Source organism: Acomys minous (genome assembly GCF_964271855.1).
Source record: "Acomys minous genome assembly, chromosome: 6".
Classification (NCBI taxonomy): domain Eukaryota; kingdom Metazoa; phylum Chordata; class Mammalia; order Rodentia; family Muridae; genus Acomys; species Acomys minous.
The window spans coordinates 17,930,146-17,945,537 of NC_140487.1; the positions used below are offsets into that span (position 1 = coordinate 17,930,146).

The 15,392-nt window shown below is 34.1% G+C and overlaps 1 protein-coding gene across 3 annotated transcripts in view; it reads right to left on the reverse strand.

Moving 5' to 3' along the window:
- The window catches only part of GLCCI1 (glucocorticoid induced 1), a 113,555-nt gene that overhangs the window by 24,685 nt on the left and 73,478 nt on the right, over positions 1-15,392 (reverse strand). For 2 of the 3 annotated variants that reach the window (XM_084785925.1, XM_084785924.1), the window contains exons 3-4: positions 8,666-8,752; positions 1,668-1,784 (exon numbers count right to left, since the gene is read on the reverse strand). In XM_084785925.1, the coding sequence (XP_084642051.1) occupies positions 1,668-1,784; positions 8,666-8,752 (204 nt within the window). The remainder of the gene's footprint in view (positions 1-1,667; positions 1,785-8,665; positions 8,753-15,392) is intronic. The other variant, XM_084785923.1, reaches the window with a different exon arrangement.

The window sequence follows — 15,392 nt, forward strand, 5'->3', positions numbered from 1 at the left end:
TTTGTTTCTTAAAGTATTCTAGACTTCATATATCATGACAAATATTTGTACAGCAAAAGTAAGTAGTTTCTATGAATTAAATGAAAATTAATTAAGTGAAAAAATTAAATGCAAGTTTAATTGATTTCATCTTTTTATTAAAAACTTAAGTTAGGTAATGGAATAACATTATAAAAAGTGCTTGAAAAAACCTTGCAAATATATTAATTCTAATAGATTAAAAAGAAAAAGGTAAGCACACACTTATGTATGCTTTTACATAACTGAGTGTCTAGGGCATTCCAATTTGTTGGTGAACACTGACCTGGTATGGTCAGGATACAACGCATCAGCCCACTTTAAATGTGGAGTTACTTGAGATTTGCTAACATAAACCACCATCCACTTATCAGGATAGGCACATTTAGAGCTTTCTATTACTCAAAAAAATATTCGTTAGGGCCTCTCTGCATCAGTTCCCACTCTTAATATTTAGTTTATATAATTATGCCTTCTTGAGAATTTAATGTAGCAAATCATATATTATACAGTTTTTCATAAATTCCTTCCCTTAGCAAAATGGTTTTGAAATTCAATTCTGCTCACACATCTATCAGGTGCTTTCCACTGTACTGCTGAATAGTATTACACTGTATAGTTATGTAAACTATCTGTCCAATCACTAGTGAAGGCATATCTGTTTTCATTATTATGAATAATGCTTCCCCAAACATTCATGTAGATATGCTTATTAGTAGTGGCTATCAGAGGGAGCAAAGTGGGAGAATGGTCAGGATATGCTAGCCAGCGTGGTTGTGTTACTGTGTTCTAACAGCAATCCACAGCTGGTCTTTTGTTTTACATTCTCATTACCACTTGGCATGGTTAACATTTTCCATATTAATGATCTCATAATTACTTTTAATAGTCACTTAATTCATTTTGATTTTATATATACAATATTATATACAATTAGTGACACCTTTCTAACTGCCTTATGTAGCATGTCAATAAATTTAGAGCTCTGCGGCGATTTCTATCTTAACATTAATGCCACCAGTGTTTTAAGCATGGGATCTTAGTATACTTAATAATTAATCACAACAGGAAGTTTTGCTATTTTCAATTTAATAAAAGTTTATAACCACAAATGGATACTATGTTTTATCAAGTGTTACTCAACATCAAGAAAATCGGATGCTTTTCTGTGCTTTGACTTTCTGACATAGTGAGTCATACTAACATCTCCTAATGTTGAGTTATCCTTATCTTTATGAACCTTCAATACACTACTTGGTCATGGTATCAGATTAACCTAGTAAGCTTCATCACTTCATAGCAGCACTTTTCAGATCTGTTCCATAAGATGTGTTAGCACAAATTTCCTGGGGTGGGGTGGGGTGGGGGTGGAATATAAACCTTCTATTTGTAGAAGGAGTATATAAGACATTCCTCAGTTGTTCCAGAAGTGCATTACCTGTGATTTTAGCACTGGTAAATATCATTCTTAGGCCACTATACTCCGTACTGCCTATTTTAAAACAATGTTAAAATGTTAAATGTTAAAAATATGGTTTTAAAGCATCTTACATGAATGTATCTAAGTAAAGTGATTTGGTAAGGTAAAGCTTTTTCCTTAGTAAAACACTAAGAGGAACTACTAAAATCTAAACAGGAACTTAGCCTACCTGAGTATGGCTGATTGATATGTGGTTGCCATGGAGAGGTGACTGTCGATCTTTTTCTTTACTGTGCCGACTACTTTGCTTGCTGCGTTGTAGTTGTTGTCTCAGTTTGGCAATCTGCTTTGGGGAGAGAATAGAAATGAAGAAAACCAAAGTGAACACCGGTGCTGTTTTTTTTCCATTCAGTTTTTTCTCAAAAAATATAATAAAATATAAGGTTTTATTACAGTGATTTATTCTTCAAGTGGTTATGATTGAGACAACTGAAAAACGAGAAATGACTATATGGCACAAAGGCTTCATTTCTGCAACAATAAATGGTGTTGACTGGTACACAGGTATATAATGCTACAAATCTCCTCCTTTAAAGAGGAAACTATGTATGTCTACTGATTAATTTGTCAAAACTGATATCTGCTTTTTGTTGGCTTTTGGTTTTTTGAGACAGGGTTTCTCTGTGTAGCCTTGACTGTCCTAGACTCACTTTGTAGATTAGACTGGCCTCAAATTCACAGCTGCCTGCCTATTTCTGCCTCCCTGAGTGCTGAAATTACAGGCGTGCTCCATCGATCTCTACTCTCCCCCCCACCCCTCCCCCCATTTAGACAGGCTCTTACTATGCATAGTCTCAAACTCACCGAGACCTGCCTACCTCTGCCTTCTGAGTACTGAGATTAAAGGCATGCATCACTGTATCTTAACTGTTGTAAATAATAGGGAAATAGTACAATCACTCAAAAGGGGGAACTTACACCCTTACTATCAAGGTTTTACCTCTTTTTTCTTCTCTTTTATGACTTATGGATCTCTCATATAATATCCTTGCAAAAGATGTACAAGAGTATGGTAATTTTTCTGTTCCTTACTCTAGTTTTTAATGACTTACTTTTCTTCTAGAGAGCATTAATTTTCATGTGAAAAAGAAGTCAAAATTAGTATGTAATCACTATAAATTCACACAAATTATTTCTATGACAGAAAGTAAATAGGATCTCAAAGTGTACAAGTTACTTTATTAGGATAGAAGTATAAAATTAAGTGTTTTTGAATATTAATGATATATCAGTGGTATTTGAAAACTGGAGATATTTATATAAAACAGTCTAGCATGCCTGCAGATCAAAGCAATTTATAATTATTCATTTTAAAAATAAATCTTTAAAACTGATTAATCTTAATCTCTATGGCCCCTGACACATTAAAATGAACCAGAAACATTTTGTTCTATGTGGATTTTAAAATTTATAAAGAAAGCTTTTAAAAAAAAATCCTTTACCATGGTTCTTGTAATGCCAGTTAAACAATACAGACTTGTAGCTTCCAAAACTGTTACCTTTGTTATATTAAAATACAGTTAACACTCTTGTTTATAATTAATAGTCATCAGAATACAGGAAAGCCTTCTGTTCCAAATATATGTACTTAAAACATTGCAAACTCTATGTTAGACACAGGTGAAATGATAGTGAGGTTGCTGTTCCACAAAATGCTCTTTTGCTTCAAAATTCAGGAGACCCTTGTATTTATTGTCTCCACCAGACAAGAGGGGCATACTTCCGCAACACGGCAACTGAAAACTCTGTAGCCTTGTACAGCCTTTGTTGAAAATGTCTTTTCTTTTCCCTTTGATAGGAAAAAGCCTTCATGGTATGTGAAGTCACCTCTTCTCCACAACCCAAGCACCCATGGAGAGCAAATAAAAGTGCCCCTTGGAGGAAAGGTAAAGGACTCTATATTTCTGGTCCCAGTTCAACCTTAGTGCTCAACTTCCGTCTGACACCACCTTTCTAAGCCCGCATGCCAGTGCATCGTATCAAAGGACAGTCTTCTCTTGAGCAGGGCATCTACCTGGGCTACTGTGATGAAAGGCTCAAGGCAACCTTCCATTCAAAATACAACATGTAGTTTCATAAGGTATGGATTAACAACAACAACAACAAAATATAGACAGCTATTTTTCTCTAAAAATTCATTGTCTACTTTGAAGCCTTAAGAGAAACCAGAGAGTGAAACTTTCTCCAAAATCTGAAAGGAATCTTAAGTGCACTGGCCCCAGTGTTCAAAAACATTAGAAATAAGCAATCTTTGGTCACTGGTTGAGCACTACTGTATCAGGGAGTAGGAATGGTCTTAATTCTCAGAATTAATTCAAATCCATAGTAGCTCTGGGAAATGAAAAAAAAAACTTAATTCAAAAGAAGTAAGTGGTACAGCAGCGAGATGGGATTTAGGGTCTTGGCCTTTTGCAATAGAAGGAATTAAAAAAGGGAGCTACTCCAAAACAGGAAAATTGCATAGGTTTTCATCAGCAAGTTGGTTATTGTTGCTAGTGAGTCCTTGCCCACAGCTATCACTGAACCAAGACGAAAGCACAACCATCAAAAGGATCTGAAAGCTCCAGGGTTCTTATTTCTGAAGTTAAAAACAATTTCGAAAAGATGTATATCACGGCTATACTAAGAGTTCTCAATAGTATTTGCTACAAGAGACTGTTAGCCAGTAGCTAGAGTCTAACTCAACCATTAGAATGTTTAACATTGATATTCCATAGTAAAACTTGGACTTGAACATCTGTCACAAAGCCTAGTGGCTTGAATTCTACCCATGGAGCCTACAAAGTGCAGGAAAAAAACTCTTCTAAGTTGTACTCTGACCTGTGGAGGTAATGCACATACACATATGCAGACATACATGCACACACACACAATTATATGAATAGTATGTTAAAAGTTAAAGTTTGTAATACCATAGGAAAGTAAAAAAAACCAAACAAACAAACAAAAAAACTATACCCTGGAATGACACAACATATATTCAGCAACCAATTAAAGCAGTCAATCAAATATTCAATGAAGCACATGGGAAAAGACAATATTCAAATGACCAATGTGCAAGGAAGAGATGCTCAACATTATCCTCATCAAAAAATGTAAGTTAACAACAAATAGAATAAGTATGAAGCACCCAGTTCTGGCAAAGTTATAATACAACTAACTCTCCACGTACTATTGGGATTTGGGGTAGGAGTATCTTTTAATGTGATAAACTTGATTAGAGATTTTCTTCTGCAAGAACTTATATCCCTAGCATAAGGTGCAAAGATAATAGCACAACAGTAGGAAGTAATAACGATCTAGTAAGAAGTGTTAATACTGTTTTATAGAAGGGGAAAATGGCAGTTCAAGGTTAAAGTTATATTCTAACAAGCCTAAAGGAAAAGTTTTGTGAAAGTTTTGGGTGTACGTAAACACGTTTTTGTTTTAATTCCAGGTGTGGGTTATGGGGCCTGCTCCAGTTTGTCCACAGCTGATAACTGCCTTATGATGTTTATCAGCTGGGAACTACCTTGTGCAGGGCCGTGGTCTTTGGGAGTGGGGAGACTGGGGCAATCCAAGAAAGATGGCTGCTGGTGCAGTATGATGAGAAGCTGAAGATATCCTGAAACAAGAAATGGACTTGTCCCAAGGAACCCGACGACCCTAAACAGCAGGAAGCACGTAAGGAAAACTGTGCCCCCTCTCCCCACTAACCTTCTTTCTCTCCTACCTGGTGCTAGGTTGTTAGAAGGGATTGCGGTGGACAAAGGAAAAAGATTTAAGGAACCCAAAATAAAAATAGTCGTTTAAAAGTAAGCCAACAAAACAGTGCTAAAGTAAGAGTAATCTTGATACTACATTAAGAGAGCTGGGAGCTATGGTTCCCAGGAAGGAGCTAGCAGAAAAAAGAAGACCTCAGAAGAATAGAGCTACCATATTATTTCTGTTATTGACACTTGTAACAAATGACAGACACACTAGAACATAACTTATTTTTTGTAAAGAGACATCCTTATATTGTGAAGTTATCCTTTGTCAAAAATAGGGAACAAAATTTTAAACATGCTATAATTAGCTAAGCTGAAAATGTTCTAATGATGCATATTCTGACTGGTAGTATATATTTTCTAACCATTGTTCAAGATGACTTGTAGGACAGTTTGTTTGATGAGTGTGTCAACCACTAATAAAAATTATCATGAAAACTTATAACTACTTATTGAGCAGTATATCTCTACAGAAATTATTGTGCCACTTGTTAAGACATTAACTTTTGTGTCTTGATTTTCAACAAAAGAATATGAGATAGGCACTCTTACCCCAACTTAAGAGGAATAGACATAGAGAAGAAAGGTTTTTAAAGCTTAATAAATTTGCATTACGTGTTGAAACTCAAATGTGAAACCAATGGAATTCTGGAGTCTGCTCTCTTAATACCCTATAGTTAGGATCTAGAACATCCTCCCAAAGGTCTATTGTTATTAGGGTGGGTCCTCAGCCTGTGGTACTGCCTGAAGGTTGTGGAAGCTTTAAGCGGTAGGCCTCCTGTAAAAAGGTTAGGTCACTGAGTGTGTGCTGGGAGGATCTAGATACCCAAAATCCTTCCTGTCTTTTTCTTTACCTCCTAAACAGCATGAGGTAACAAAGCCTCTTCCATCACATGCTTCAGTATGATGAGCTGCCTTACCATACACAGGACCAAAGAAAAAGATGCCAATGATCACAGACTGAAAAATCTAAACTCATGTGTCAAAATAAATCTTTCTTCCTTTTAAGTTGATTACAATCTGTATTTTGGTACAGCAATGGAAAACTAACACAACCACTGGTCTATATTGGCTGAGAAAAATCAAGATAAAAAGTAAAAAGCTAAAAAATGTAAAAGTAAACAAATGAAAATAAAATATTTAGCAGGACTTTAATTATATCACTTCCTTTTTCTAAATAATTACCAAAGACATTAACCTAATTTTTCTGAAAATGAACTGGTCATAAATCTTAGGCTGTTAGAAGTTTTGATATTAAACAGGGAATATATAACAAGCTTTAATGGTTTTTTTTTATTATAATTTGTTCAGATTTTACCCCAACTGTTATCCCCTCTTTCACCCTACTCCCCTCCTCTAGATCTCTGACAGAAGGGGGCCTCCTCCCCCACCATATGACCACAGCTTAACAGGTCTTATCCAGATAGCCCGTTTCCCCTTCCCCATGTGCTGCTGGACCTCCCCACCAAGGGGGAAGTCTTTCAAAGACAGAGTATCTCCACAGAAATGTCTGTTTTAGTCTAGCTAAAAATAAACTGATTTCTACAAAACTATATGCCTGTCCACATATAGCCTCACATAAATGGCACAGGGACAGACAGCTGACATAAAAATCTCAAACACAGCTTGCTTTGGGAGAACTTTCATAAACAGAAAGTTTTAACACTGCAGTGTACTTATAACTATCAGTGTAGTATTAAAAAATGTAGCAGACTATGTGGATTAGTTTTTATTGCCAGCTTGGCAAAACCTAGAGTCATCTGTAATGAGAGCACGTCAATTGAAAAATTGCCCAAATCAGACTGTTCTGTGGCCATGGCTGTGAGGTGTCATGACTGATGACTGATGTGCCTACTGTGGGCAGCAACGTCCCTAGGCAAGTGGACTAAGGTTGTATAAAAAGCCAACTTATCCTGAGCCAGGGAGCAAGCAGGAAGGCAGTCCAGAGCAATGCTCTGTTCTGGGTCATGTTTATGTCCCTTCCCTGACTCCCCTCAACAATGAACTGTAAACTGCAAAATGAAAAGAAACTGTTTCTTCCTTTAAGTTGCTTTTGGTTTACCACAGCAACAGAGAAGTTGCTAAATCACAGACTAAATTTTCAAAAACATTAAAAAATCCACTTGATCTCTTAATTATATCCATTTTACAGATGTGGAAACAAACAAACAAAAAGTTCCCTTCCCATATGAGAAAGCTAATAAATAATGGTAAATCTTGCCTTTGACTTTCCATTTGTAACCCCTTTTTAATACTTCACAATGGCGTGCAATTAATCCAGTATTTGTATTTAACTACAAATATGTACAAGTCAGAGTTTCAACTATGACACTAAGTAACTTCCTTCATGTCAGAGATATTATGAGCTATAAAACTAAAGATGAACAAAAACTCGACAAAACAATGATCCATGTGTGTGTGTGTGTACGCGCGCGCGTGTGTGAGTACAGGGCTCCTTTAAGTTATGGCCCTTTTACAGTCTTAACTGGGTTTTATTTCAGCTGGCATCTTGACATCTCCTTTGCAATTATTCTTTCACTTCAAACAATACAACATATACTATTCAATCCCAAATTTTCATAAATAAAACTACTCAATTATTTTGATTACATCTAGAGCACTGAAATAGTTACTATGGCAATTTTGTTTGGCTTTATGGTTATTTTCCAGGAAGAACAATCAATTCTTCTAATTTATCTGTTCCCATTTAGGAGCATGTATCATCTGTTACTGTAGACATCCAGTTCTAAGACAAGTGGATGAAACATCAGCAGTGTGTCTGAAACATCCTGAACTGAGATAAAATTACAAGTTTGATTTTTTTCATTATTTATATCCTACACTTGAATCTGTGTCCTTATTTCAGTCTAGATTTATTAGACTGAGCTTCTTTTTTGTTCCTTCTAGAGAAATCTACTTTTGCTTATGTAACTGGGTAAGAGGCAGACCAGAATTACAGATTTTCTATACTCACAACATAAAAAAGTGGCTAAAAATAAAATAAAATCATAGGCAATATCATGCTATTAGACCATTTGGTTTAGACGTCACAGTATATGAGGAATCTGACAACATAACGTATATAAAATTAATCCTGATAGGTTTGAAACTCTGCACAGGAAAAACATTCGAGAGAAATGCTGAGACTAAAGAGATGGGTCAGCAGTTAACACCACTTGCTGCCGTTGTGCAGGACCCAGGTTTGATTCCTAGTAACTGCAGGTGCAGATGGAACAAGGCCCTTTTCTGGCCACGGTGCATATACAGCCAAGCAGGCATAGCAATATACACATAAATTAAATTTGAGGGAAATGCAATTTAGGTTACAACAAATAGAAGTCCCAGTGTATTGAGAAAATAGTACAAACAACACATGGGAATCTGAACAAATTATAGAATGAAATAAAAAATAACTTACCTCTTTCAGTTGGTCAGCACTTCCCCATGACGCAGAGCGCTGATGTGATCGTTTTTCTGCCCCCTCTTCTGCCCAACAACTAGGTGTCTTTAAAAAAACCAACCAAACAAATAAAAATGTCAGAAATGGAATGTCGCTACAGCCTAATTCTAAGTAACTGAATCATAACTTTTTAGTACTAAAATACTTTAATTATTAATAATTACACCTACCTAACTAAGATGCCTGGGATAGCTAGCTTAAAAAACCATTTGATTCTTTCATACCAGAATTAATAACAGCAAACTCAAAGAAAATTGTGAACATTTATATATTGAGCTTTTTTTGGTTTGACTTGGTTTTGGTGTTTCGGAATCAGGGTTTGTCTCTGTAGCCCTGGGTTTTTTTTTGGAATGCTCTCTGCACACCAGGTCTAGAGATCAGTGACCTACCTGCCTCTGCCTCCCAGTACTAGGATTAAAGGCATGTGCCATCACTGCCTAACTTACACACTGAACATTTTTTTAAAAAAGATTTATTTATTTTATGTATATGCGTACACTGTCTTCATGCTACTGAACTTTTAAAGAGAACAAACTAAATATGAAATAGGATTTTTACTGAAAGCAAAAAATAGACCTTTCAGAAACATTTGTATTAGAGAAGGCTTACATCTTACATAACAAATATCTAGCTAGAGGGTCAATTTTACTAGGAGAAGAGAATATTAACAAAAGAATCTCTGGGGAAAGTATTAGGCATCTTCACTTAAAAATTAAAGTTATTTTAAAACCTAACAAAAAAGAATTAAAAGAAATATAAATCAAATACTAATTTAAGAATGGAAGTACTGCAGCTTTTTAAAAAAAACTAAGCTTCTATCAAAGTCATTTTAATTCAAGTATATTTTTCAATTATTTAAGTATTAATACATAGTAACCCTGAGCATTTAACCTCAAGTATTTCCATAAAGTTATATAAAATTTAGGAGTTATTAAAAAGCCAAACATTAAAACAGCACATTTTAACATACGAGAAAACCTAGTATAATGTAGTTAAAAAAAGGAAAAAGCAGGAGACAATGGGTAATGATTACCACAATATATACAGGTGGCATTAAAATGCTTTTTGTGCTGCATGCTAAAAAACAGGCCTATACTGAGGCTGCACTTGAGACTCCATGTGATAAAAGAAGCCATTCACTCTGCTTTATATAGTTCAAAATGCTTGTGAGCAACTTCTCCCTCTTAAAAATGACAACTGTCTAAAACCAAGCTAGTAACAACTGAATGTCAACTGGACACAGAAAAGAAAGGCTGCTTGAAGGCTTTACTATTAAAGAAAGATGTTTAGTCAACAGTAAGAATGTTGTTCCAATGGCAAATGCAGGGATGGAAATAATATATTTAATATATAATCTGGCAAAACTTATCAAAAATCTCCATGTTCAATCCTTGATAGGACAACTTGAAAATAATTTAGCCTCCCAAATAACAATATCTTTAATAATTTATTACAGAATTATTCCTTTATGACCACTTCAGTCAAAATTTTGAGGTTTTTGTATGACTTAACAGTTTTATATTTCTTCTAAGTAGTATTCTTTTGTCACAAAAACAAAGATCACAACATTTATAAGCCAAAAATACAGTAACAGAAAAAAAAAAGGTGAGGCAAAATTTAGTCATGACCATGAATATGCTAGAGAAGTAACAAAAGCTAAATAAATTCTGTTCCAATTTGTTAAATGTTGAGTATTTCAGAAATGTTTAAAAATTGTAAACAAGAAAATAATTGGACAAAGTAAAGTAGTAGAGGTTCTTTCTTTTGGTGTTAGTGAGACACAAGGTCCAACTGTCATTATTTTATCTACTATCTACACTAGAATTTTAGAAAAAGTGCTGCTTGTAGCTTTGCATCTAGATATTAGTAAGAATGTTTAATAAAGGGGTTCCATGACCAAATAAATTTGGGCAAAATCATACGCTACATACAATGCAAGTTAGCATTCCAAAAACCCTAAATACACACACACCTTAAAAAAAAACTTGTTTAACTTCTCCCTACTTACATGATTACTGGACACTTACTTTACAAGCATACTTACTAACAACATGTAGAGCATTATTCCACAGAGATTTGGGAAACACAGTTCTCAATAATTTTATTATTGTATATAATAGCATGTTCTTTGGCCACTATACTTTAGGAGGTTCCTCTTTCTATTCAAATTTCTTCCACTAGCAAGGAAGAGAACCTTTTATGCATCTAAACAACATAAGTCTAAAAAAAATTCTATCTATAAGACTATTGATAGTCTGCCATGTTGACCACACTGACCACTCATGTGTCTTGCTAGGTTTTAGTATGTAATGCTTTAAAAAATTCTTATCCCTGACAAAGAATAACACAGATAACTATTAGATACTACCAAATATTTTTCATGCCATTCTAATAAATTCCCACTGAAGTAATAAAAATTAAGCATGTCATATAATGGCAAACTTAAGTAACAGCCAAAGGATGTTTTCATAATAGAATCTCAGTCTCTCACACTTTAATCTCTAAGTCTAAAGTACCATTTCTTATTTGTAAAATAAGACAGAGGACAAATAGGTGGCTGAAAGAATCCTAACCTTACAGTAATTACAGAATTTCTGAGCCATTTCATGTTCTGAAGTAATCTACCATATCTCAGTTATTTCCTGTCAGACCAGACTTACTATCCATAATTGTATAATAACCTGTTGATACTAAGAATAACATTGATATTATATTTAACATTAATGACAGTGAATATTATATTACAAAGGCAGTTAATGAGCCAGGACAGATAGCTCAGTGTTGCTTTTACAGAGGATCACGGTTCAGTTCTCAGAACCAAGATGGTGGCTAACAACCATGGAGGCTAACAGCTTTCTTTAACTTTGGTTCCAGGGAATCCTAGGTCCACTTCTGACCTACTAAAGGCACTCACTGCACACCCATGGTGCCCAGACATACATACAGGCAATAAACACCAATACAGGCAATAATACAATACAAATCTTAAAAAAATAACAAAGCTAATTTTTATCAGTATCTTAATTTCTCTATAACTGTGTTAGAATGGAGTATTTTGCATGATCTTCCCTGCAGTAGGTAAAAGAATTATCCTGTAAAGTACAGAAACAAAAAAACCTTTTCAGAGGGTTTACATTGTTCCTCTTGCTTAAAACCGAAATCATTTATGCAAAATGTAGTATTCGCATTTGGAGATGCATAATCCTTTATCAAATTATTCCTAAATTATGTTCTAATTCTAAACTATAATCCTATAAACCATGCCTGGAGTTAAACAGTCAGTCCATATCAAAGCAGTCATGGTCCTGGTTTAAGAAGAAAGTTTTCATTTGTTTAAGAAATATACTTAGCTTACTAAAGGAAAAATCTAAGGGTTTCTTAAGGATATTTTCATTCAACTATATCATGTATTCTGACCATATTCACGTTCCAAAATTTCTAAGTCTACTTCCATTTTTATGCTACATATAGAAATGACTATATATATCCCTATTAAGTCTAGCATCCTTCTATGTGACAAAATATGCAATAATTGTCATTCTGAGTCAGACATTTCACTTAATAAATTTCAGTTCTATCCACTTCCATTCAAAGAACATTCTGTTGTTCTTTATCACTAAATAGAACTACATCTCTGTGGGCATACATAAGTGTATAACATTTTATCTACTCATCTGTTGGTGGTGTCTAGGTTGATTTCAAAACTTTGCTATTGTGAACAGTGCTGCAATAAATAAGGATAGCAAGTGTCTATCAATTGTTATCTTAGATAATTTGATTATACTCTTAGTATGGGCATAATTATTATATGGTAGTTTTAGTATTTTACTGAAACTACATATTGCTTTCCATAGTGGCCATATTAATTTACATTGCAACACCCCTCCCTCACTTTCTCTTTTGGTTTTTTGAGACAGGGTTCTCTGTATAGCTTTGATTGTCCTGGACTTGCTTTGTAGATCAGGCTGATCTTGACTTACAGAGATCTACCTGCCTCTGCCTCCCTGAGTACTGGGATTATAGGTGTGCACCACTGCGCCTGGCACATGTTGTTTTCTTAACGACAGTGATTCTAACTCAGGGGGGAAAAGAATCCCAATGTTTTTATTTGATTAAGTCCTGATGGCTAAGAATATTGAACTTTTTAATGTTTACTGGTTATTTGTACTCCATCTTTTGAGAACTCTGTTCATTTAACTTGCCCATTTACAGACTGGGCTGTTTGTTAGCCACTTCAATAAATGGTGCTCAGAAATCTGTCTAGTCACACACAGAAAAAGAAAATTAACACCCTATCTCTCATCCTATCAAAAACCAATTAAAATGTATTTAAGACCTTAATGTAAGACATGAAACTCTGCAGCCACTAGAAGAAAAAATAGTAAAAAAATATTTCAAGATATAGGAATGGGCAAAGACTTTCTGATAAGAACTCTTAATGGTACAGGAAATAATAAAAGAATTAAGAAATTTGGAGGTGACATAGTAAAGAAAAAGCTGAGTCAAGAGCTGTTATGTAAGCATGATGACCTGAGTCCAACCCCTAGAGCCCAATATAAAAAGGTAGCCTAGTCTAATGGTAAATTCCAGCTCAATGAGAGATTCAATAATCAAAGGAGACAGTGCTTAAGGAACAACACTTGATTCTGATCTCTAGACTCCACACATACACCTAACACACACACACAGACACACACACATTCATGTTCTCAGACACCCACATGCATACACACATACACACATGCACAAACACAGAATTAACAAATGTTATTGAATAAACTAAAGGACCTTCTATACGGCAAAGGAATAACAGTTAAAAAAAAAACAACAGCTAACAAAATAGGAGTGATATCTCTGCTAATTATTATTATTCTGACAATTAGAACACGTAAAGTACTCAAAAAGTTAAATATCCCCAAACCAAGCAATTGCTGCTATTTCTTAAGAAAATTTCAACAGAAAGCCCTAGAGCATGGGCACAGGAAACCCAAATGATTCTGTCAATTGTGACTTTGGATCAAAAATTCATTTCTGATCTAAGTGGTAAACTGAAAGTTCTTTTTAATTATCATTATTAAGGTATAATAATCTATTCCTTTGGTTTCCTAACCAAACTATTTTCATGTAAAGGGGGAAAGGATGGATATTTTAGCACTATTTCAGAGAATGTACATATTTAAATTTGAGGAGTGATTTTACTGAATGATGGCTACAGCCAATTCTTAAATACGTATTCTCAAAGACAGACTCCTAGAGAAGGTTGGTGGTAGAAGACCATAAAGCTCCCTATACAAAAGCTTAATGGATTTAAAAAAATGTTACTTCATGTACCTTTTAGTATGTTGATATTTCATAGTTTTAACTAGAAATAATTTAAAATAAAAATTGAAATACATAACTTAAAATAGGAAATACTTAAGAAAAATATCATCTATTGAGACAACAAACATATAGAAAATTCAATTCATGATTTTGTTTTGTGTTGTTTTTTGAGTTTGTTTTGTTTTTTTTTTGTTTTGTTTTGAGACAGGGTTTATCTGTTTATCCCTGCCTGTTTTGGAACTCACTCTATTAAGATTTAACAACCAACTTCCCATCCTTAAAGTTTTAGTAGGGTTGTTGTTTGAGACAAGGCTCAAGATATTGCCAAGGCTGCCTCAAATTCCTCAGCTCAAGCAACCCTCCTGGCCAGTGACTGGTTCAAAGAACATGTGTACTGAAATTTCTGTCACATACAACCAAAGAAGAGTTAAAGAGTTGTGATAAATATTGAGCTCTTTTTTTTAAACAGAACTATAATCTAAAAACACACTAGGCTAGCAAATTTCATAGATTAAAATTCTTTCATACTCATGTGACAAATAATTCAAATGTTATTTATACCATGCTAGAATACAAAGGAAGGAAATCTTGCAAGACTTTTTTTGCAAAACAAGTATAACTAACACTAGCCTAAGTATTACATATAAAAACAAACAAACAAACCAAAAAACAAACCAAAAAATTTTATGAATGAACTCAATATTTAAAATCTAAATATTAATAAATAATAAATTTGTTCCTGTATATTTATTTTAAGTCTGGGTAAACAAAATATTTTCTGAAAATATTAATGAATAACCAAATAGTAGTCTACTAATGAAATTCACTAGAGCTAAGATATGACATAGGTGGAACTTTTGTCCCTCAATCTTAACATAATGGGTTCAGTTCCCAGCATGATATAAAAAATTTAAGGGAGATTCATATTATAGAATGCTATAATAAATAACAATGAAATGGGATTTGCCATATAAGCAATCCTTCTTCAATAAAACAAGAAACAAAATTAGTACAAGAATACACACCAAGCATGCTTATGCCAGTCAAATAATGCCCACTGAATGAATTTACCTTATAGACAAGAACAGTATCTGCTAGCATAATCAGTAGCATGAAAGGCTGAGAGTATTAACATATACAATTCTAAGAGAAGACTTACACCAAAAAATAGGTAAAAAGAAGACAGAATTATTGTTTATACAATCATGTCTAGAAAGCCAAAGAAAAGTATCTGAAAGCTTATCAGAAACAACATTTACTTGAAATACAGTGCAAATAAATTAGAAAGTAATCAAAGACCAATTGCAATAGCAGACCATAAAACAAAATACTAAGAAATATAAGCTTAATAAAAAAATTAGAT